This window comes from Cuculus canorus, chromosome 10 (assembly GCF_017976375.1).
Source record: "Cuculus canorus isolate bCucCan1 chromosome 10, bCucCan1.pri, whole genome shotgun sequence".
NCBI lineage: Eukaryota > Metazoa > Chordata > Aves > Cuculiformes > Cuculidae > Cuculus > Cuculus canorus.
This window is the reverse complement of record NC_071410.1, coordinates 22,373,721-22,394,761: the sequence shown is the minus strand read 5'-3', so window position 1 is coordinate 22,394,761 and position 21,041 is coordinate 22,373,721. Positions and strand designations below refer to the sequence as shown.

The 21,041-nt window shown below is 49.2% G+C and overlaps 1 protein-coding gene across 2 annotated transcripts; it reads left to right on the top strand.

Annotated features, from left to right (window-relative positions):
- The first annotated feature begins 165 nt into the window (after positions 1 to 165).
- LOC128853155 (BTB/POZ domain-containing protein KCTD16-like) lies at positions 166 to 13,380 on the top strand. 2 transcript variants are annotated; one of them, XM_054075655.1, is made up of 2 exons: positions 166 to 216; positions 11,873 to 13,380. In XM_054075655.1, the coding sequence occupies exon 2, from the start codon at positions 11,911 to 11,913 to the stop codon at positions 12,373 to 12,375; it is 465 nt and encodes a 154-aa protein (XP_053931630.1). In that variant the 5' UTR covers positions 166 to 216; positions 11,873 to 11,910; the 3' UTR covers positions 12,376 to 13,380. The 2 variants fall into 2 exon arrangements, with proteins under 2 accessions (XP_053931630.1, XP_053931631.1); XM_054075656.1 differs by lacking the exon at positions 166 to 216 and adding an exon at positions 10,201 to 10,324.
- The last annotated feature ends 7,661 nt before the right edge of the window (positions 13,381 to 21,041 follow it).

Here is a 21,041-nt window from a genome sequence, read left to right as displayed (position 1 = left end):
CATCCTTTCATGATGTTACTGCCAATGACTAGGAGAGCTGAAGAATCTCTTTTCTCCCCAAAATATCAATACCAAACAATTTTTGTTTTTCTTCTTTTTTTTTTTTTTTTGGCACAATGTATTTTCCAAAGTTGTGGATGCAGGCAGAATGCTGTCATCACACCTCGGGGACATGATCTTCTGTGGCTGGTGACAAATCCTGCTTGGACAGAAATGGTAGGACTGAGAAGAGTATAAATCCTCAAAGTTTAGCAGTGACTGATAGCAGCAAATGGACCCTTCTTTTAAATACGTGCTGAAGCATCTTTGGAGTTGCTATGGGAAGGTTAAGAAAGAGAGGGAGGCTGAGGGGACACCTCATCACTCCCTGCCACTCCTGGAAAGGAGGCTGGGGCAAGGTGGGTGCTGGGCTCTTCTCCTAAGTAACAAGTGATGGGATGAAAGGAAATAGCCTCAAATTGCACATGGGGAGGTTTAGGTTGGATAGTAGGGAAAATTCCATTACCGAAAGAGTGGTGAAGTACTGGCAGGGGCTGCCCAGGGCAATGGTGGAGTTGCCATCCCTGAAGGGGTTCAAAAAACATATAGCCATGGCACCTGGGGACATGGGTTAGTAGGCACAGTGTGGTTGGTCTGACAGTTGAACTGGATGATGTTAGAGATCTTTTCCAACCTTAATGATTCCGTGTGTCTATTTCAGCCGTGAAAGAAACCTGGCACTTCTCTAAGGCCACCAGGATGAGTGGTCATAACTGATGCGATAACTCACACTGCAACATCCATTTGGGGTGTAGCGCTGGTTGGCCTCAGGTCACATTTCCAAGACTACTCCATGCCCTTGGAAAAACTTCTGCCTTCATCCAGCTTGAAGGGCTCAGTGCAGAGGTGGCTGCTCACTAGTTGCTGTTGTGCCCTGTGGCCTCTGAGCTGAGAGAGCAGCTCAAGCTCACCAGGAGCTGCTCCTCTTGTCAGAGTAGCACCTCTTGCAAAGCATTTGCCATGCACACTGTTCATAGAATCATAGCACCAACCATCAGCTTATCAAACCATGTCCCAAAGTGCCACCACTGCCCTGGGCATCCTCTGACAGTGCTTCACCACCCTGGCAGTAGAGACATTTTTCCTGATATTCAATCTAAACCTCTCCTGATACAACTTGAGGCCATTTCCTCTCGTCCTATCCCTTATTACCTGGGAGAAGAAACCGACACCCACCTTGCTTTGTCCTCCTTTCCGGGAGCTGCAAAGAACAATGAGATCTCCCCTCAACCTCCTCTTCTCCAGTCTAAACAGCCGAGGACCCTCAACCACGAAAGAAAACCCTTGTTCCCCTTTGCCAGCTCCATTCCCTTCTCCGGACGCACTCCAGCCCCTCAATGTCTTTTTTGACATTGAGGAATGGATTAGCTGTTATGGCAACACTGGCAGGACCTGGCAGTGCCAGGACCAGGACAAACAAACAGCCTTTGGTTGTTTGGCCCCCTGACATTGAGGGGCCCAGAACTGAACTCAGGATTCAAGGCCTCACTGAGTCCAGGGGGATGAACCCTTCCCTACTCCTACTGGAATAATAATAATTATTATTATTGACTAATTCCTGTTAAGAAATAGGCAGGTCTTACCCAAATCAATCGGACTGATCAGAAGTGTCTAGTGAAAGCTGCTTTTGCTTCCCAGGGCGTTGAAATGCCTGCCCTGGGCCAGTTGTTTGACTGATGCAAATCACCATGGCTCTATTGGCTTCAGTTACAGCGGCTTACAACATCAGATGGTCTGGCTCTGCACAGTCACTGGAATTTGATCTCACACGTCTGAATTCATTCAGCTTTGCCAGAACAAAATGTCTTATAGCTCCTGACCCTGCCATAAAGCTGGAGTCAATGCCCTCAAAAAGCATGATGAAATGAAGTAATCATGAAAGTCTTGGCTCAGTAAAACTGCTGTCTAACTTGTAGGTATTCACCACCCCTCAGCTGGCGCTATTGTAGCAGGCATTCCACACATTTCACAGCTGCTCCAAAGCAACTCCTCTAGCAGATTGCACGCGTATGCTGTTCTCAGAAAGGACTCAGAAAGACATTGAGGGGCTGGAGCACGTCCAGAGAAGGGGAACAAAGTTGGTGAAGAGTCTGGAGAACAAGACTTAAGAGGATCAGCTGAGGGACCTGGGGCTGACTTGTCAGGAGGAGAGGGGGCTGAGAGGAGACCTCATTGCTCCCTGCGGCTCCCGGAAAGGAGGTTGTGGTGGGGTGTATTCTGGTCTCTTCTCCCAATTAACAAATGACAGGACAACAGGAAATGGCCTCAAGTTGTGCAAGGGAAGGTTTAGTTTGGATATTAGGAAAAATTTCTTTACTGAAAGAGTGATGGAGCCCTGGCAGAGGCTGCCCAGTGCAGTGGTGGAATCTCCATCCCTGGAGGGGTTCAAAAAACATGCAGAAGGGACATGGTTTAGCAGGCATGATAGGGTTTGTGTTGATGGTTGGACTTGATGATCTTCGAGGTCTTTTCCAACTGTAATCATTCTATGATTCTACAACTTTGCAAGGACCTGGAACATCCCAGCATCTGGGGAAAGCAAAACTACTACCCACCAGCACCAGAGAAGGCAGCAGGGCTGCTTGTTCCCCCACCTTCCCCAGGAGTGCCAGAACTGAGGCAGATTAGTGCAGATGGAAAATTAACCAGAATCACAGAATTGTTTAGCTTGGAAAAGGCCTTAAGATCATCACATAGAACCATAAATGCTTCTTTTAAATCCCTGCAGGGACTGGGACTCCAATACTTGCCTGGGCATCCTCTGCCAGTGCTTGACAACCCTTTCCATGAAGGGAATATTCCCTATAGGCCAGTCTAAAACCTCCTTTCGCAGCAACCTGAGGCTGTTTCCTCTTATCCATCACTTTTACTTGGTAGAAAGACCAGTGACATGATTGCTTGGACAAAATTTCCACTGCTCATGAATAGCAAGGAAGGACTATTTGGACTGTACTGATTGACACCCAAGCAGGAAACCTGGCCTAAAACTGCAGCAGCGTCATCCCCTTCTGAAATAAGAACAAAAAAAGATATGTTGGGGAAACACAAAATGATTCCTCAGGGCTGGATCCAAATTGCAGCAGGAAGCTGGTGATTAATCAAAAGAGTCAAAGAGTCAAGAGCATCCCCAGGCTTCAGGCAGTCTCCAGCCCTCTCCAGCCCTTGTGCCGTGTCAGCTCCTGCAGCTGTGGGAAGAAGAGGAAAGAAGGACAAGTTAGAGATTAAAAACCATCATGGGATAACTCAGAAGAGCAATTAACCTGCTGATGGATATCATATCAGTGTGCTCTGAGGGGTTTGGAGTGGCGAGTGCTGATTTAGATCAAGCAGGGGCATCTGGCCTTGAATTAACTGCAGAAACACCCCCTGTATGTGTTTGTTCCACCTCCAAACAGCCCCTGGGTGCTGTAGAGTCATGTATAATACAAAAGGTGGTTTGAATAGGGTATCCATCTGTCATTTGTGACAGCCACACTGATTTCAATGCAAAAAAATTACACAGCGTTGTGGGAACTACACCGCATTTATAGGGTGCCACCTGCAGAGGCACATTTGGAAACTGTCTGCATTGCTCCCCTGCACATGTTATTAGGATGGAGGCATTTCCACACTGCACCCACATTCCTGCAGAGTGTGTATATTCACAACCCTTCAGCAAATATTTATTTGCTCAAAGCTGTGACCTTACCCACAGAAGGTCAAAAAGAGTGAGGTTTGGTGAGTCCATCTCCATCAATCATATACTTGCCCAGCTGTTCTTAAATGCCTTATCACAGAATCATAGAACAGTTTGGGTCCAGAAGGGACTTCGCTCATCCAGTTCCATCCCTGTCATGGGCAGGGAGACCTCCCACTGGATCAGGGGCTCCAAAGCCCCATCCAACCTGGCCCTGAACACCTCCAGGGATGGGGCAGCCACCACTGCTCTGGTGACCTGGGCCAGGGCCTCCACACAGAGGACCTGGGAGGCTTGGGGAGTGGAACTACCTAGCCACAAAGGTGTGCTGCAGGGCACCAAAGCCTGCACAGCACCAACACCAGCAGATAAGCACTGACAGAGATTCTCTCCACCTTTGAGAGCTGGACCTCCCTCCAGTCAGCCTCAAAACAAACTTGAAATCCCTGATTCCTGAACCCACCTCATCTCCTCCTGACAGCAAAGGACAACCTGAATGGACAGAGAAAATATCTCGGTTATTAGGCTGCAAGGTTGGGTTTTTCAAAGAGATCCACCTTGCTGTTTAGATTTGTTCTCTGCTTCTTGCTGAGATGTTGCTAGAAAGCTGGAATTATTTCTAAAAAGAGCAGCAAGGAGAGTCAAGCAAGAGATTTTCCTGCCAACCCATGCAATGAGTTTTGGGCTGAAGCCACTCTCTGCACCTGCACATCAGACATAACCAGCCCAGGTCATGCTTTCTGCTGAGCATGGTACCTTCTGCCGGGGTATTCAGGCCTCCCTGGAGAGCCAGATCCGTGCTAACAGTCATCACTGGAGCTGCAGAGCAGGGCCTGAGTCCTAGCAAAGCAGCACAGCGGCAACAACTGCAGGGGGAAGCCCCAAGTGCTACTGGTCCAGCTGGATTACGCTATTAAAAAAAAGGCTTTTTAGAATAGGCAAAGCAAAAACGTGCCTGTGCTGAGATATATATATATATTGCTCCACTGGGCATAAATAGGTCCTTGGGACTTAGCAGGGAAGTTTAAAACCAAAGGCTGTTTGTTTGTCCTGGTCCTGGCACTGCCAGGTCCTGCCAGTGTTGCCATAACAGCTAATCCATTCCCAATACTCACCAGTGCTGCAGGACGGAGCATCAGCGTTCTCTGGGCACAACTGATGTAACTGAGGCTCTTGGGAACATGAAAGCTGCCGGTTGCAGGCAGATTGGGGTCGAGACATTTATTTATCCAGAGCCACTGTCTTTATTTGATAAAATAAAGGGGGATTAGAGCGACCAGGAGAGCAGACACCAGTTTTCAGGCTCAGCTTGACTTTTCAATAAGACAATTATGGCAATGAATATGGGGAGGGATCTTGGAGAACAAGTTCTTACGAGGGCACAGCTGAGGATCTGGGGCTGTTTAGCCTGGAGAAAGAGGAGGGCTGAGGGGAGACCTCATCGCTCTCATGCAGCTCCCAGAAAGGAGGTTGGAGCGAGGTGGGTGCTGGGGCTCTTCTCCAGGTACAAGGGATAGGAAGAGAAAGGAATGGCCTCAAGATTGCACCAGAGGAGGTTTAGGGTTGGATATTAGGGAAACTTTCTTTACTGACAGAGTGGCAAAACACTGTCAGAGTCTGCCCAGGGCTGTGGTGGGGTCTCCGGACCTGGAAGGGTTCAAAAACTGTGTAACCATTACACTTTGGGATGTGGTTTAGCAGGCACAGTGGGGTTGGGCTGACAGCTGGGCTGGATAAGCCGAGAGGTCTTTTCCAACCTTAACAATACTATGATTCTATAAATTCAGGCAGAGGCAAGACCAGAGACTGATGATGTCTAAGAGCTTGCACAGAAGTGGCTACTTTGCATGCGAAATAGATAAGTTGTGGATACACCTTCTGCACCCTTGTGACCCCCAGCCTGTCCTGGTCCCCACCAGCAACCATTCACTCAGGCAGACACAAGGCGGGTGCTTCCAGGGGGGAGTTGCTCACACATATAAAATCCACAACTGTCTCCATCACCACCAACTGTCTGGACACAGTCTGGAGCTCCCCACCGCTATCAGCTTTTCAATTAAATGTTCATGAGAAAACATTTTGGATGAAAGAGTAAAATCTGTGTTTTATGAATGCACTTGGTAAGGCAAGCAAAACTTTGCTGAAGTTACAGTTTGAGGATCCACGTATACAAACTGTAAATGCTCTTCCAGCTCTCCTTTGGGAAACTTTTCTCATCTTTGTGCCACAATACCCTAGGGTTTAAAGTAAACTTGAAGGAATTTAATCAGCTTGTAAAGGAAGTGAGACTTTCCTGCTTGACCCAAGCGATGTGTTGCTTCTTTCTGTATTTAAAAAAGTGAAGAGGAAAAGAGCAGTTGAAATGAAACCAGGGATAGCAACAGTATGGATATGCACAAAGGTCTGTTCCTACCCATGGTGGGGGCTTTCTCTCTGATCCCCAGGGAAGTGGTGGCTGCCACATCCTGGAGATGTTCAATGGCCAGGCTGGATAGGACTCTGAGGCAACCAGATCCAGTGGAGGTGTCCCCATCTTTGGTAGGGGGGGGAACTGGAGAGGAAAAAGCCATGTTTGAGGTCAACACAGTCTAAGGTGAAAGATCTCCCATTTGGGCTGGGGATCCACCCCAGGACTGAACCACTACATGTACATGGACAAGTCAAGACCGTGCGTCCAACCCCCTTCAGCTGGAAGCATGAGTAGAGAGAAGTAAAAACCCAACAGTGTGAGCCTGAGCCCTGGGCTCCTGGCACACGGCAAATCCATCTCCCCATCAAGAACTCTGGAAAAATAAAATACTATCCAGAAAAGCAGTGAGGGGTTGGGACATTGTGTGCTTCCCCCTGCAATGCACCAGCTCACTGCTAATTGCACACAGCAGGACTTCTATCAGCACTGTGGGGCTGTGTCGGAAGCGTCACCTCCTCACTTTAAATGATGCTCTAAAGCAGACAAAAGGGTCACATAGGCAGTGAAATCTAAGAAAAATAAAAAGCTATGAGACAACCAGTCCGTTTAACAGACCTCTTTTCCCAGTTCAGTAGCCAGGAGATGCACTCAGAGAGCTGTGAGGATCCCCCTAGGAGCAATGTTCTCGTATTGCCAGGCACAGGCTTCCCCCAGAGGCTTTCACCAACAAGACACATAAATGTAAGGAAAGCTTAGCCCAGGGAAAAATGAAGTTATTTGTCCACAGCTGCAGAGAAGATCAGTGGAAAGGAAACACCCTGGAAGACTTGGACTGCCTCAGAGTCCAGGGCAGTCAGGTTTGGTCCAGGTCAGAGTCTGGCCAAAGCCATCCCCACATTCTTTAAATTACTTGCACGCAGAAAGAAAATACCTGTTCCTCCTAACAGCACAGCACAGCCTTTTAACTGGGCTCAGAAGGACTCCAGTCTCGTAGGCAGGAGTCACGGTTTATCCCTGGCCCAGCCCAATTCGACAGCTAAAACCATGCAGTCAAGCTCCCAGTTCCTTTCCTTCCACCCCTAGGGAAAGAAGATAGAAAAATAAGAGGAAAAGACTTGCGTGTTGCAGACCAAAAACTAGAACACTTCATTGAAATAAGAAGAGAGAGAGAAGGAGAAGAGAGACAGGGAAAGAAATAGATAAAACAGATACAAATATATGAAATTTCACCCCCACCCCTTGACGACAGCATCAACAGCGATACTGCAGATCAGGAGTGGGGAAGCGTCTGGGCTAGGAGGGAGCTGGGTTCAGGAACTGGATTCAGGAACACACGGATCCAGGATCAGGGCAAACAGAGAAATGAGGTCTGTATTGGCTGCTGGCCATCAACGAAGAGAGCAAGACCCTCACAACTGCTCAGTTTTATCCCAAAGGTGATGCACATGGGGTGGAATCCTCTGTTGTCAGGTTGGGGTCACCTCTCCTGTCTCGCCTCCTCATCCTCCCCCCCTGCAGGTGCTGCCCTTCTCCACCCCTTTCCTCCCGGCTCTCCCACCCCAGGATGACCTTGATTTTCCTGTAGGAATAAGTGAAAGCCAAGGTCTCTTTGCATCCCTGTGCCCCGAGTTACCCCTTCTAGAGAGAAACAGCATCTGAAACACATGCAGTTCCCTTTCAGAGATGAAGGATACTCACATGAGGCTGAGCTGGAGTGAGAAACATGATTCTGCTTCAAGTTCAAACCAGAACAGTTCCCCACCCTGTGCTCCCTGGTCTGAGGAACTGGAAACCATGACAAATCTCTGGCAAAGGTTTTCATCCCTCTTCCCAGAGTCCATCGAGCTCTCCATCTGCTCTCCGGGGTATGTATTTTTGTCTGAGAGGTCCTTAAGCAAAGTCGATGCTACCCCTGGTGTGCCTGATGGGCTGAGCCAGTTTTGGCATCCCTGGGGTACGGAGCTGGGGCTGATGTTCCCCCACTGCTTATCGCAAGTAAAGCCATTTGGGCCTTTCTAGAGAGAAACACTGTCTGAAAAACATGCAGGTAACTTTCAGAAAGTGAATTTACTTGGACAAGACTGAGCTGAAGTGAGATAACCGATTCTACTTCAGCTCAAATCAGAACAACAGGGTTAAGCGCAGATCCCTCGACCTAAGCATTTTGTACCAGTTGTGGGATATCAACTGGTGATCAGTGTAGAAGAATGACCAATGAAACATCCACCTCTCGGCATCTGCCTGATGCTGGATCCTGCACATTCCAGCATGGAACTGACTTTCCTCAGAAAACTTCTGCAGATCCACATGACTTTGGGCTCCCTTCCAGTCCTTTGCTGCTTGGGAACACATGTACCCAGGCAGGTGAAATTGTGGGCTGTGATGCTTGGCCAGAAGGAATCACGTGTTTCAGCACCGTATGGGGAGGAAACAAACACCTGCTGAGGTCTGCATTTCTCAATGAGTGCAAGATCGTTGCTACAGCTGTTAGAGTGAAAACCAATGAGAACAGGCTGAGCTAACATGCCCTCGGTGGATGAGACAGAGCAAAGCTAAGTAAATTGTTATGGGCAATTAATGAATTTCCAAAGATAAATCATTAAATCTGACAAGCTCCTTTATGCAAAGTCCCCTGACTACCCAGAGATGGCCTACACTACCTCATCATACCTCAATTAGCAGAATTACACCGCTGGTATGTGCAAAACATCTGGACCAAGCTGTGTGCTGACAAAAGCGACTGCACTGGAAAGACAGAGGAATGGACTGAAGATTACATTATCAGCAGTTTAAAAGCAAAGAAAGAATGCGTTAGCAAGCCTGTACTCTAGCGAGGTCTTTTTCAGTGTAGGTCTACGCTGTTGTGTTGCTCTTCCCAAGCTCAGCAGCTGATCATGCATTTCAGGCAGTCTCAGATCCAATGGGAACATAGCAAGAGCAGAGATGTTTCAAGTGGCATTTCCAGGGCTCTGTGTTGGAGCCAGTTGTCTTTAATATCTTTATCAATGATATGGATGAAAGGAATTGAGTGCACCTTAGTAAGTTTGCAGATGACATTAAGACTGGGCAGAAGTGTTGATCTGCTTGAGAGTAGGAAGGCTCTGCAGAGGGATCTGAACAGGCTGGATAAATGGGCTGCAACCAATGGGATGAAGTTCAACAAGGGCAAGTGTCGGGTCCTGTACTTAGGCCACAACAACCCTGTGCAGCTCCAGGCTTGGGGAAAAGCAGCTGGAAAGCTGCCTGGTGGAAAAGGTCCTAGGGATGCTGGTTGACAACAGCTGAACATGAGCCAGGAGTGGCCCAGGTGGTCAAGAAGGCCCACAGCATCCTGGCTTGTCTCAGCCATGGGGTGGCCAGCAGGAGCAGGGAAGGGATCGTCCCCCTGGACTCACCACTGGTGAGGCCACCTCAAATTCTGGGTTCATTTTTCAGCCCCTCAGTGCAGGAAAGACCTGGAGGGTCTGAAGTGTGTCCAGAGAAGGGAATGGAGCTGGGGAAGGGTCTGGAGAACAGGGGTTGGAGCGGCTGAGGGACCTGGGGCTGTTTAGTCTGGAGAAGAGGAGGCTGAAGGGAGACCTTATTGTTCCCTGCAGCACCTGGAAAGGAGGTTGGAGCAAGGTGGGTGCTGGTTCTTCTCCCAAGTAGCAAGTGGTAGGACAAGAGGAAATGGCCTCAAGTTGCTCCAGGGGAGGTTTAGATGGGATATTGGGATAGATTCCTTTACTGAAGGGGTTCTCGGGCACTGGCAGAGGCTGCTCAGGGCCGTGGTGGAGTTTCCATCCCTGGAGACATTTAAAAGATGGGCAGATGAGGTGCTTAGGGATCTGATTTAGTAGTGGACAGGTACAGTTGGACTTGATCTCAAGGGTCTTCTCCAACCAAATGATTCTATGATTCTAACAGTGTGGAGATTGCAGGTTTGTAGCCTGGCAGCAACCCTCACCAAACTATGGAAAGGAAATCAGCATGTTCTGGTATGGAGAATGTGTAGGCGCAGTGCCCGGGAGACTGGGGTTTTGTTCTCAGCCTGGTGACCTTAACAAGTTGTTTCACTTCTCTGTGCTTCAGATGGCAATAATGGGGTGTAAAATTGCTATACCAAGCTAGCTACAGCCACTGGATGGTGTAGGAGCTAAGACGCTAGAGAAGAACTGATGAGATTTGAATTCAGTCTCCAGATAAGCCACAGGCTTCTGGTATGTATTCGGGCACATCAGCTTATGCTCCCTGTGCCTCAGCTCCCCAATTCACAAACCCCATCGTGAAGTCACAGATAAGATGATTAAAACAGCATAAGAACTTAGAGACTTTATTCCATCACTCAAAGAATTTGGGATGAAGATACATCCCTGTAACTTCCTGGTGAGATTTGCCAAAGCAAATCCAGCCTTCAAGGTTTCTGCTCAGTGACAGATGACATTTCAGCTTTCCACCACCAGTAATTTCAGTGCTGGAGCTGTTCAAGTAAATGTTAAAATGAAAAAGGAACAGGAAGAAAGAGAGGAAAAAACCCAAACTCTGTCCTTGCAAAAAGTTTTAAAGGAAAAAGAAAATCCACCTTGACATTTTATAATTCCATGGGGGGCAAAGTGTGATGAGGAAATTGAAATAGAAATATTTTATATCCTGCTTTCTGGCTTTGTGAGCAGATGTGCTTAAAAATAATCCCAATGGGTCAGGAATTCAGTCATTTTAGAGTCATTTTTAGATCCATACTTTCGATCACGACTCAAATTCTAGCAAGTACAAACCTCTAAGCCCATCCAGTTCCACCCCCTGCCATGGGCAGGGACACCTCCCACTGGATCAGGGGCTCCAAGCCCCATCCAACCTGGCCTGGAACCCCTCCAGGGATGGGGCAGCCACCACTGCTCTGGGCAACCTGGGCCAGGGCCTCCCCACCCTCACAGCAAAACATTTCTTCCTCAGATCTCAATCTCCCCTCTTTCAGCTGAAAATCATTCCCCCTTGTGGTCTCCCTGCATTCCCGATTCAAGAGCCCCTTCCCAGGTTTCCTGGAGCCCCTTTCAGCACTGGAAGCTGCTCTAAGGTCTCCCCACAGCCTTCTCTTCTCCAGGCTGAACAACCCCAACTCTCTCAGCCTGTCCTCGGACAGGAGGTGCTCTGGCGCTTGGATCATCTCTGTGGCCCTAATGTGCTGCTCTTCACAAACCTGAGGAGGGGAGCAGGAAGGCTCTGCAGTTTCCATTAACTTTTCTCCCTGGCTGAATTTCTCCCGCAGCCGGTAATTGAAGCAGAATGCTATTTCCTGTGCACAGTCACTTCTTGTTTTCCACTGTTGTTAACAAATAAAAGCACGTGTAAGCCCTGCCTGCAGTCTGTGGGAGGCTGCGTGATTTCTTCTTCTATGTCAGCCCTCCCTGCATCTCAGGTTAGCGGTTCAGACTGTTCCTGTGTTCAGCATCCCTCAGCACCAATGCAGACCAAACCGCACACCACAGGAAGCCCATAAGCTTTCCAAGACCACTAGAGCCTGTGTGGGTTTGGCCTCAGGGCTCAGCCAACCCAAGACTTGGGGAAGAGCTCACCAAGGTGGTGGCTTGGCTTTGCCGTCTCAGCCAGACATGTCACAGGGACCCAGGTGTAACTGCCCCATGCCCAACTGAGCCGAGCCACCCTCACCCTCTGTGTGGTTGCACCCCGGCTTTGCTCGAGATGCAGCCTGTTTTCAGGAGCTGTGCAAGCTCCTGCTCCTCACACAGCTCTCTGCTTTCCTTCCCCAGCTCACAGTGACCCAGATGAGCCAAACGAAAGCCACAAGATGAGGCAGGACCCAGCCAGTCCCAGCATGGGTGATGACTTTGAAACCTCTGACACAAACGGCCACGGTGAGCCCAGCCCAGCTTCAAATGCAGACAACACACTCCCAGGCAGAGACTCCCAGCTGGAGGTGAGAGATCCCAGCCCCACCAACTCCTTGCCATGGCCAGAAGCCCCGGGGGAGTGCCCAGTCCGCCCCAACACCCTGGACATCTCCAAGTCCCTGAAGAAACTGGAGGAGGTGAAGCAGATGGGGCAGAGGCGAAACAGTGACCACACAGCAGCGAAGGAGAATGGGGTGGAGGTCAGCCCTGCAGCAGCTGTGGTGGTGAGTGAGGAGAGGCGGGCACTGCAATCTGAGCTGGGGAAGTGCATTGAGGACTTCCGTAAGATCAAGATCCCTGTTGTCTTTCCCAATAAGAAGCGGCAGTGGCAGAGTGAGCTACTGAAGAAATACAAGCTGTGAGAGAAGACTTTGTCCCCCACACCAGAGAAGGATGTCCCCTGGTATGTTGTGTGTCTCCACAGATATCCTCTGCGTAGCAGGTGGCAGAGGCTGTCCGTGATCCCAAAATGAGGAGGATAGGTTGCACATTAAGCTCATCCAGCAGTTAAAAGTGTTACAAGCCTGTACCTATGGCAAGATGCTCCTTACCATGTCCATCAAGAGCAATGGCCGATATCCTAAGTGGCATGAGCACAGATGTAAGGGCACAGGGAAAGGAAGGAAGTGCAGGGTGAATGTTCAGGGCCAGAGCTACCATCCAGCAGGAGTTCCCACATTTATGAGAATGATTTTCCTGGCATTTCAAATAATAAAACATAGTTGGAGTCAAAACCCATCATTGTCCTCAAAACCCATCTCTAATGTTACAACGTGACAGAGCTTTAAAGTTCCATACCTGGAGGTGTTCAAGATCAGGTTGAATGAGGCTTTGAGCAAACTGATTCAGTGGAAGGTGTCCCTGCCCACGGCAGGGGTGTTGGAATTGGATGGGTTTTAAGGTCCCTTCCAGCCCAAACCAGAATTGGTCATGAAATATAACCAACAATTAGATATTTGACCTTATAAACACTGTTCCAGATATCATCCAGGTTGTTCAGTTCCTCTCCTGTGAGCCCTGCTATGCCATGAGCAAAATCTGCTGGATCCAGAGACATCTTGGCAACTTTTCTTCTTGAGTCTTTTCCAAACAAAGAAATGTATGGGGTTTCTTTTCCATAAAATTCTTTTCCAGCAGTGACATCAAATGCTACTCCCTTCAGAGCCAGGTCACTGGCCAATACCCATGGCAAGGTGCTCCTTACAATGTTCATTGAGAGTGATGGGCGATATCCTAAGAGGCATGAGAATAGGTATAGGGGCATAGCAAAAGGAAGGAGGTGCAGTGTGAATGCTCAGGGCCAGAGCTACCATCCAGCAGAAGTTCCCACACTGATGAGAATGATTTTACTGGCATTTTAAATAATAAAACATAGTTGGTGTCAAAAGTTCATCACAATCTCCTCGTCTCTTTGATGTAGCTGTTCAAAACTATGTAAGTGGTTTAGACATTCAGTTCTCTTGATGTTAAAAGAAGCCGTACATCTGACTGCCTGCATTCTTGCCAAACCTCCTCCGTCCAGAATGTTTGCAACTGTATTCAGCAGAACATTATTTTCAGGAGAGTTCATGATACTTTGCAGCTGTTTTCCTTTTGTTACACAAACGCTCGAACACAGCTTAACCTTTCATTTCACTTGAACACTGCCCAACGTTGTGTTTGGGGCTCCAGCCAGAAATGCGCTGGTGAGAGGGAAGGTGCTGCCCCAGGAATCCATGGCTGAGCCGACCATCATTGGCCCCACAACCAAGGAGCCCCATCTGAAAGGAGAAAGGGAGCAGCTCAGGTGTGTTGTGCTCCTCCATAGGATGGGTGACCTTCTGGGTGAGCGCCTGTGGGTCAGGAAACTAAGAGTGAGTGGGAGAGTGACTTTGGGGTGGTGGCATGTTACAGACCACCCTGTCAGGGTAAGGAATGGCCCAAAGTCTTTAAATAAGATTGAGAGTGGCCCTGAAGAGAAGGACTTAGGGTACTGGGGGATGAGAAGCTCAACGTGAGCTGGCAACATGCGCTCACAGCCCAGAAACCAACTGTGTCTGAGGCTGCATCCCAAGCAGTGGGACCAGCAGGGAGGGAGGGGATTCTGCCCCTCTGCTCTGCTCTGGTGAGACCCCATCTGGAGCCCTGCATCCAGTTCTGGAGTCCTCAGCACAGGAAGGACACGGAGCTGTTGGAGCAAGTCTAGAGGAGGCCACGGAGATGATCCAAGGGCTGGAGCACCTCCTGTACGAGGACAGGATGAGAGAGTTGGGGTTATTCAGCCTGGAGAAGAGAAGGCTGTGGAGAGACCTTAGAGCAGCTTCCAGTGCTGAAAGGGGCTCCAGGAAAGCTGGGGAGGAGCTCTTGATCAGGGAGGGCAGGGACAGGATGAGCATAACAGTTTTCAGCTGCAAGAGGGTTGATTGAGATGAGATCTTAGGGAGAAGTGTTTTGCTGTGAGGGTGGGGAGGCCCTGGCCCAGACTGCCCAGAGCAGTGGTGGCTGCCCCATCCCTGGAGGGGTTCAAGGTCAGGTTGGATGGGGCTTGGAGCCCCTGATCCAGTGGGAGGTGTCCCTGCCCATGGCAGGGGGTGGAACTGGATGGGCTTTGAGGTCCCTTCCAACCCAAACCATTTTGTGATTCTGTGCAAAACTCAAGGAAGCGTCTGAGTGCAAACTCTGTTCTCATGGGAGACTTCAACCTCCTTGATACCTGCTGGAAGGACAACACATCAGGATACAAATGGGCCCAAAGATTTGTGGTGATTTCCATGAATAACTGCACGATAGGGGTGCTGGATGAGCCAAGCGGGTGATGCACAGCGGGTGATGCGGGTGATGGAGAAGACTTGGTTGGGGCTGTGATAGTGGCAGCTTTGGTCCCAGCAACCATAAATAATGCTTTTCAGAGTCCTGGGAGAACCAAGGAAGGTGAGTAGCAGAGTACGGACCTTGGCTGACTCAATCTGTGACCACACACACCAGTCTGTTCCCTGTTACCTTTGGGAGTCCCATGATACAACCCCACCCCACCCTGCACCCCACCACTTGCCTTGTCCCTCATCAGGTCACAGAATCCCATTGCTCTGCTGACAGTAACTTCCTTCACCCCCAGCTCCTGGCCACGGTTCCTGAGGCGAATCAGGGGAATCCCTGCACGTCACAGAGAAACTGCCTTGTGCTCTGACTGTGATCTTGAAGCAGCTACTCAGGTGGCAAATAAGGGTTTTTTTCAGATTAAATGAAAATGAATGAAACAAAAACCTCACAGAAGTCTTGCCAGAAGCGCAAAACTGCTTGGCCCCTCAGAGAGGGAAGGTCACATCCACATTCACATCCACGTTCTTTTTCCTCTTATATACAGCTACACTAAGAAAGTGTTTACAAGAACATGGAGAGCTGGAGCAGCATGAGATAAGCCGGGGCAGAACTGGAAGCCAGCAAAAGGCTCCATAAAGGCAGGGAGTCCACATCATGCCCCACTCATGACCTTCAGTTTCCAGGAGACAGACAGACACAGAGCTTGGAAGAGCCAAAGTGTCATGAGAGGGGGCTGAGCCAGAGGCCATCAGATCTGGAGCCTGTCTACAGCTGCACTAGAGGCACTTCAGTAGAGAGAGAGCTGCAGAAGACATTGCTGGTGCTAAAACCAGCTGCCAAGCATCTCTGCAGCTGAGCTGGGGATTGAAGGTAGCCCCACCTCAGTCTGCTTTCCCCAGGATTTGTACTCTAGGGATCATAACTTCTCTCACCCAAAGACACCCTGAAGCCAGGCTCTTCCGTATGCTTTGATCAGCCTCCAGCTACAAGAAGTGCCAGCCCTGCTCCAAAACCTTGGTGGCAGAGGCAGACTGACGTTTGGGAAGGAAGAGGAGGCTTACTTCTGGCAGAAAGCCTTGGAGGTCCTTCTACATCCTTCCTGGTGCTCTTTGATGACACCCGTCATGCCTGCAGGTTGCTCCTCTGATTGCTAATGTAAGGCAGTGAAAGAATTTACCCATCTTAGAGTCAACCAGTTCTGCAGACACACGAAAGACAAATTAACTGCTCTTAGACTGGGTGCCAGCCAACATTTGGAGATGAGCTGGGGAGTGGTTTGTCAGGCTGCAGCACACCAGCAATGGCAATGAGGAGCCACCTGCACTGCTACAGCTGCTGACAGGGAAAGGTTGTGTCCTCAGCCCTGAGGTGGGATTTGCCTTTCAGGGGAATTGGGTTTTTTAAGAATTTTGGGACCTCCAGTGGTGACCAGGTACCGACCTGGGAGTTCTCTGCTTCCTGCACAAAGTGAGATGGGATGTCTGGAGAGCTCCTTCCCAAAGATGAAGCATGGGATAAAATCCAGCCTGGCATAAGGATGCTCATTGGGGTGAACAGTGAGTCACAGCAGAAGGAGCTGCTTCCAAACCATTTTGTTCTCTGTGCTTTCGAAAGTCACACCTGGAGCGTTTTCGCCCCTAGTTAAGCATCTCCAGAGATCAGTCATTGCCCAGGGTATTGTGTAAGCGAGTAGTCCAGGGCTTTCAGCCTCTGTTTTATATAACACTCTCTGTTTTTAACTTAAACTTCAATTAATTAGAAACGGGAACATACTGAAGCTGTAATTAGACTTTACATTTTCATGTTAACTTCCATCCCAAAGATCTCAGGAAGCTGTATGAACCCCATCATGTCCATCCTGTACATCAACACCAGGAAAAAACAGGGTTCTTCTGCAAAGATAGACAATTGATGTGGAGTTCTGAGGGATCAGACAGGTACATCTCTCACACATTGGCATTGATACACAGAGGTACTCAGAAACACCCGTGTTCCTGACACACTCAGAATAACAAAGAAATTGTTAATATGGATGGTTCATAGAATCACAGAATCATGGAATGGTTTGGGTTGGAAAGAACATTAAAGCCCACCCAGTTCCACCCCCTGCCATAGGCAGGGACACCTCCCACTGGATCAGGGGCTCCAAGCCCCATCCAACCTGGCCTGGAACCCTTCCAGGGATGGGGCAGCCACCACTCTGGGCAACCTGGGCCAGGGCCTCCCCACCCTCACAGAAAAACACTTCTGCCTGAGATCTCATCTCAGTCTCTGTTCTTGCAGCTCAAAACCATTGCCCTCGCCCTGCTCCTGCCCTCCCTTATCAAGAGCCCCTCTCCGCCTTTCCTGGAGCCTCTTCCAGCACTGGAAGCTGCTCTAAGGTCTTCGTGGAACCTTCTATTCTCCAGGCCGAACAACCCTAACTCTCTCAGACTGTCCTCGTACGGGACATGCTCCAGCTCTCACGTCATCTTCTCCAACAGCTCCATGTCCTTCCTGTGCTGAGGACTCCAGGACTGGATGCAGGGCTCCAGGTGGGGTCTCACCAGAGTGAAGCAGAGGGGCAGAATCCACGGTTGGTTTCTGGGCTGCAAGCACGCATTGCCAGCTCAGGTTGAGCTTTGCATTGACCATTCATCAGAGGACATTCACTCTAATGAATGTCCTCCTTAGAGAAGGACATTCAACAAATCAATCTCTGCAGGGTTGCTCTCTATCCGTGAGTGGTTCCTAGACTATAACTTCACCATGGAAATTTCCTTGACCTTCCTCCACACAGGAGTTTTCTTTCATCCTGGTCCTGTTGCATAAGACCACTGGGAAAAAGGTCATCAATGTGCTGTTTAGCTCAGCATCCTCACCCATTCCCTGGGAAAGCTGCCCCTGATGTGCACTTTGATCTGTCACAATTTAAGTCTGCCCTAGGGATGGAGGTGCCAGCAAGCAAGAGCTTTCTGTATTTTCTATATCGTGCTAATTCTATCCAAGCAAAACTGAACTATGAGAAGAGAAGGAATTAGGAAGGAAAAATTGGTTATATGGGAACACCGGCAAATAACAAACATTCAAGGCATTCAACGAGCCAGTGTAAAGTGTAAGGAACAGTTAATTACTAAAAGCATCATTATGTTCTTGGCCTAAACAATTAGATCCTGCAAGCAAATTCCTTCAGAGAAGACACAAGGCAATCAAACAATGAAAGGCCAGTTATATGCCCCCTCCCCAGCCTTTTAACTGTTTTGCAGTTCTCAGCTGGAAGTGTGATCTTGGAGCAAAAAAAAAGCTGAGGGCTTTTTGGGGAAAATCTATTACAAGCTGCCAGGAACAAAAGCACTGCAGTCTTTGCTGATGTCTCATGTCACATCTCATTGAATAACATTGAAGGAGAGTCCATGCAGGCACTGGGCACTCCAGCCCAGGTTTGATCCTCTCTGTGGCCCCAAGAATGGACCAAGCTGGGCACAAATTAGAATCACAGAATGTTTTGGGTTGGAAGGGACCCTGAAGCCCATCCAGTTCCAAATCCCCTGCCACAGGCAGGGCCACCTCCCACCAGATCAGGGGGGCTAATTAATGGGAAGACACCTCTACACACTGGCTGCCCTGAGCTGTGGTCAAACTCCTAGTTATTCCATCCATTATGTGCTGGAAAGGCAGAAGCTTGAGCCCCAAAACAACATCAGAAATGCTTCAATGTGGATTTCTCAGTTAAGGGTCGGTGGTAAATAAGGAAGATATAGGTGCCTATAGCAGCACCACTTCAATTACTGTGCATTATTATTCTTTCCTAGCCTGTAATACCTTTTTCTCCTGGGTCTGGTGGGATTAGGAATGAAAAGCATAAGATAACACTGGCCACACAAATATCCTTGCCAAGATGTGCTTTTTGCATTTGTGTGGCAGGGGGAGGAGAGCCTCCTGCATCATTAATGCCTGCTGCTCAGCTGCTGGGAAAGCTCAGCTGTGTTCATGGTGGTGCAGGAGGAAACCTGGAGCATATCTGCTTGGAAGGGGTCGCATTGAGCTGTTTTTCTTCACCACAGCCAAGAGGGCTTCAGTGCCCAGAGATCATTCTCCCATTCTGCCTAGAAATAAACTCATTCCCAGAGGAGGAGATCAAAGCTAAGCAGCATGGGTTAGAAAGGATGGCTAGGGAAACCAGGAATACCAGGAATTCAATATGAGCTGGCAATGAGCGAATGTAGCACAGCGACCAACCACGTCCTGGGCTGCATCCCAAGCAGTGGGACCAGCAGGGAGGGAGGGGATTCTGCCCCTCTGCTCTGCTCTGGTGAGACCCACATGGAGCCCTGCACCCAGCTCTGGAGTCCTCAGCACAGGAAGGACATGGAGCTGTTGGAGTGAGTCCAGAGGAGGTCACGGAGATGATCCAAGGGCTGGAGCACCTCCTGTACAAGGACAGGCTGAGAGAGTTGGGGTTGTTCAGCCTGGAGAAGAGAAGGCTGCGGGGAGACCTTAGAGCAGCTTCCAGTGCTGAAAGGGGCTCCAGGAAAGCTGGGGAGGGGCTCTGGATCAGGGAGTGCAGGGGGAAGATGAGGGGGGATGGTTTTCAGCTGCAAGAGGGGAGATTGAGATGATATCTTGGGAAGAAATGTTTTTCTGTGAGGGTGGGGAGGCCCTGGCCCAGGTTGCCCAGAGCAGTGGTGGCTGCCCCATCCCTGGAGGTGTTCAAGGCCAGGTTGGATGGGGCTTTGATCACCCTGATCCAGTGGGAGGTGTCCCTGCCCATGGCAGGGGGTGGAACTGGATGGGCTTTAATGTCCTTTCAAACCCAAACCACTCTGGGATTCTATAAATAGTACTGACAGATGTGGTTATCTCCCTTTTTGGAAGGTCCTCTGCTCTCTAGTAGCAGCAGGAGTCCCCACATCAGGCTGGCCCCTCATAGAGGCATCAGAGGAATTCAAACCATCTGAATCCTGTCAGAGTTGCCTGAAATATTTATAGCCATCACACACAAGGCTCACTCACATCACAGCGAGTTTCTAGCCAGCCATGAACAGCTGGTAAAGTGACTCACTCCTGTTTATCCTTCAATATTTGTCCTTCTTTATTCAAAATGGTGCTCTGTTCTGTTTGATTTGGGGAATTCATTGTCGTTTATCTTCATGTCCCAGGAAATTCGTATTTTTATTGGGTACTCCTCCAAAGTCAATAGGACACAAGGCCCATTTATTCCAGATTAGAATCACTCCCTGATCCAGAGCCCCTCCAGAGGGGCTTCAGGTGGGGTCTCACCAGAGTGGAGCAGAGGGGCAGAATCCCCTCCCTTGTTGTGCTGGTCCCACTGCTTGGGATGCAACCCAGAATAAAGATCCTTTGGTCGCTGACATCAGTCCAAGCAAATCCAAGTTTACTCACACTGGAGGCAGAGCCTGACTATCCCTGAGCAGAGCCCTGGGCACAGGGTCGAGAAACGAGGTCTTGTTTCTGATATTGACCTTCTGTGTGATGCTGGAAACATCAGGTTCTCACTGTTAGTGCAGTTCTCCTCCTTGCCAGCAATTGCACATCACTGTTTGCTCCCAGCTGAAAGCATGTCAGTGGGTGCCCAACTGCTGCAAGGTCACACTATTTCTTCTCGCCTGCAGCCATGAGCGCTCACCCTGTCTTGGTGACGCTGCAGGAGAATTGGAGATGACTGGGACACAACGTTGTCTCCTGCCAAGGGAATAAACATCTCAGCTTCTCCTCTATTTATTTTCCATAAATGCCTCAGCTTCGCTTGAGCAGCAGGAAGCCGTTAATTACTCAGTGACACTGTTCCACAAGCATCCCTCAACTGAATGTCATTATCCTGTAATTAATTAAATACCAATTAATTACCAGGACATGTCACAAATAGCATCAGCTACTTGAGACAGAATAATTTAACAACTGGTGAGCATGACCCAAATAATAGCTATTGGGAATTGTCCAGCAAAGAAGACAACAACGATCTTAGCACCGTGTCCCTCGAGGCAGGTTGGCAAAATCCTCCTTTCAGGCTGAAATCCCTCCAGGAAAGCCAGAGGGGATTTTGCTTTTCAAGCAGGCAGGCGCAGCCTCAGCTGATTTTCTCTGGCACTACCTATGGATTCAGAGACGCTCCAAAATGTTCCAGTAACTCATGCCTCCTGCCGCTGATTCCGAGTCAAAGGAATTGAGATATCTTCTAGGCACACAACGGTGAAATAAGTGGTTGTCACATTTGGTTGCATAGTATTTG

Excerpts from the sequence above, each read along its gene's own strand:
- LOC128853155 (XM_054075655.1), top strand. The coding sequence starts at position 11,911 with ATGAGGCAGGACCCAGCCAGTCCCAGCATGGGTGATGACTTTGAAACC.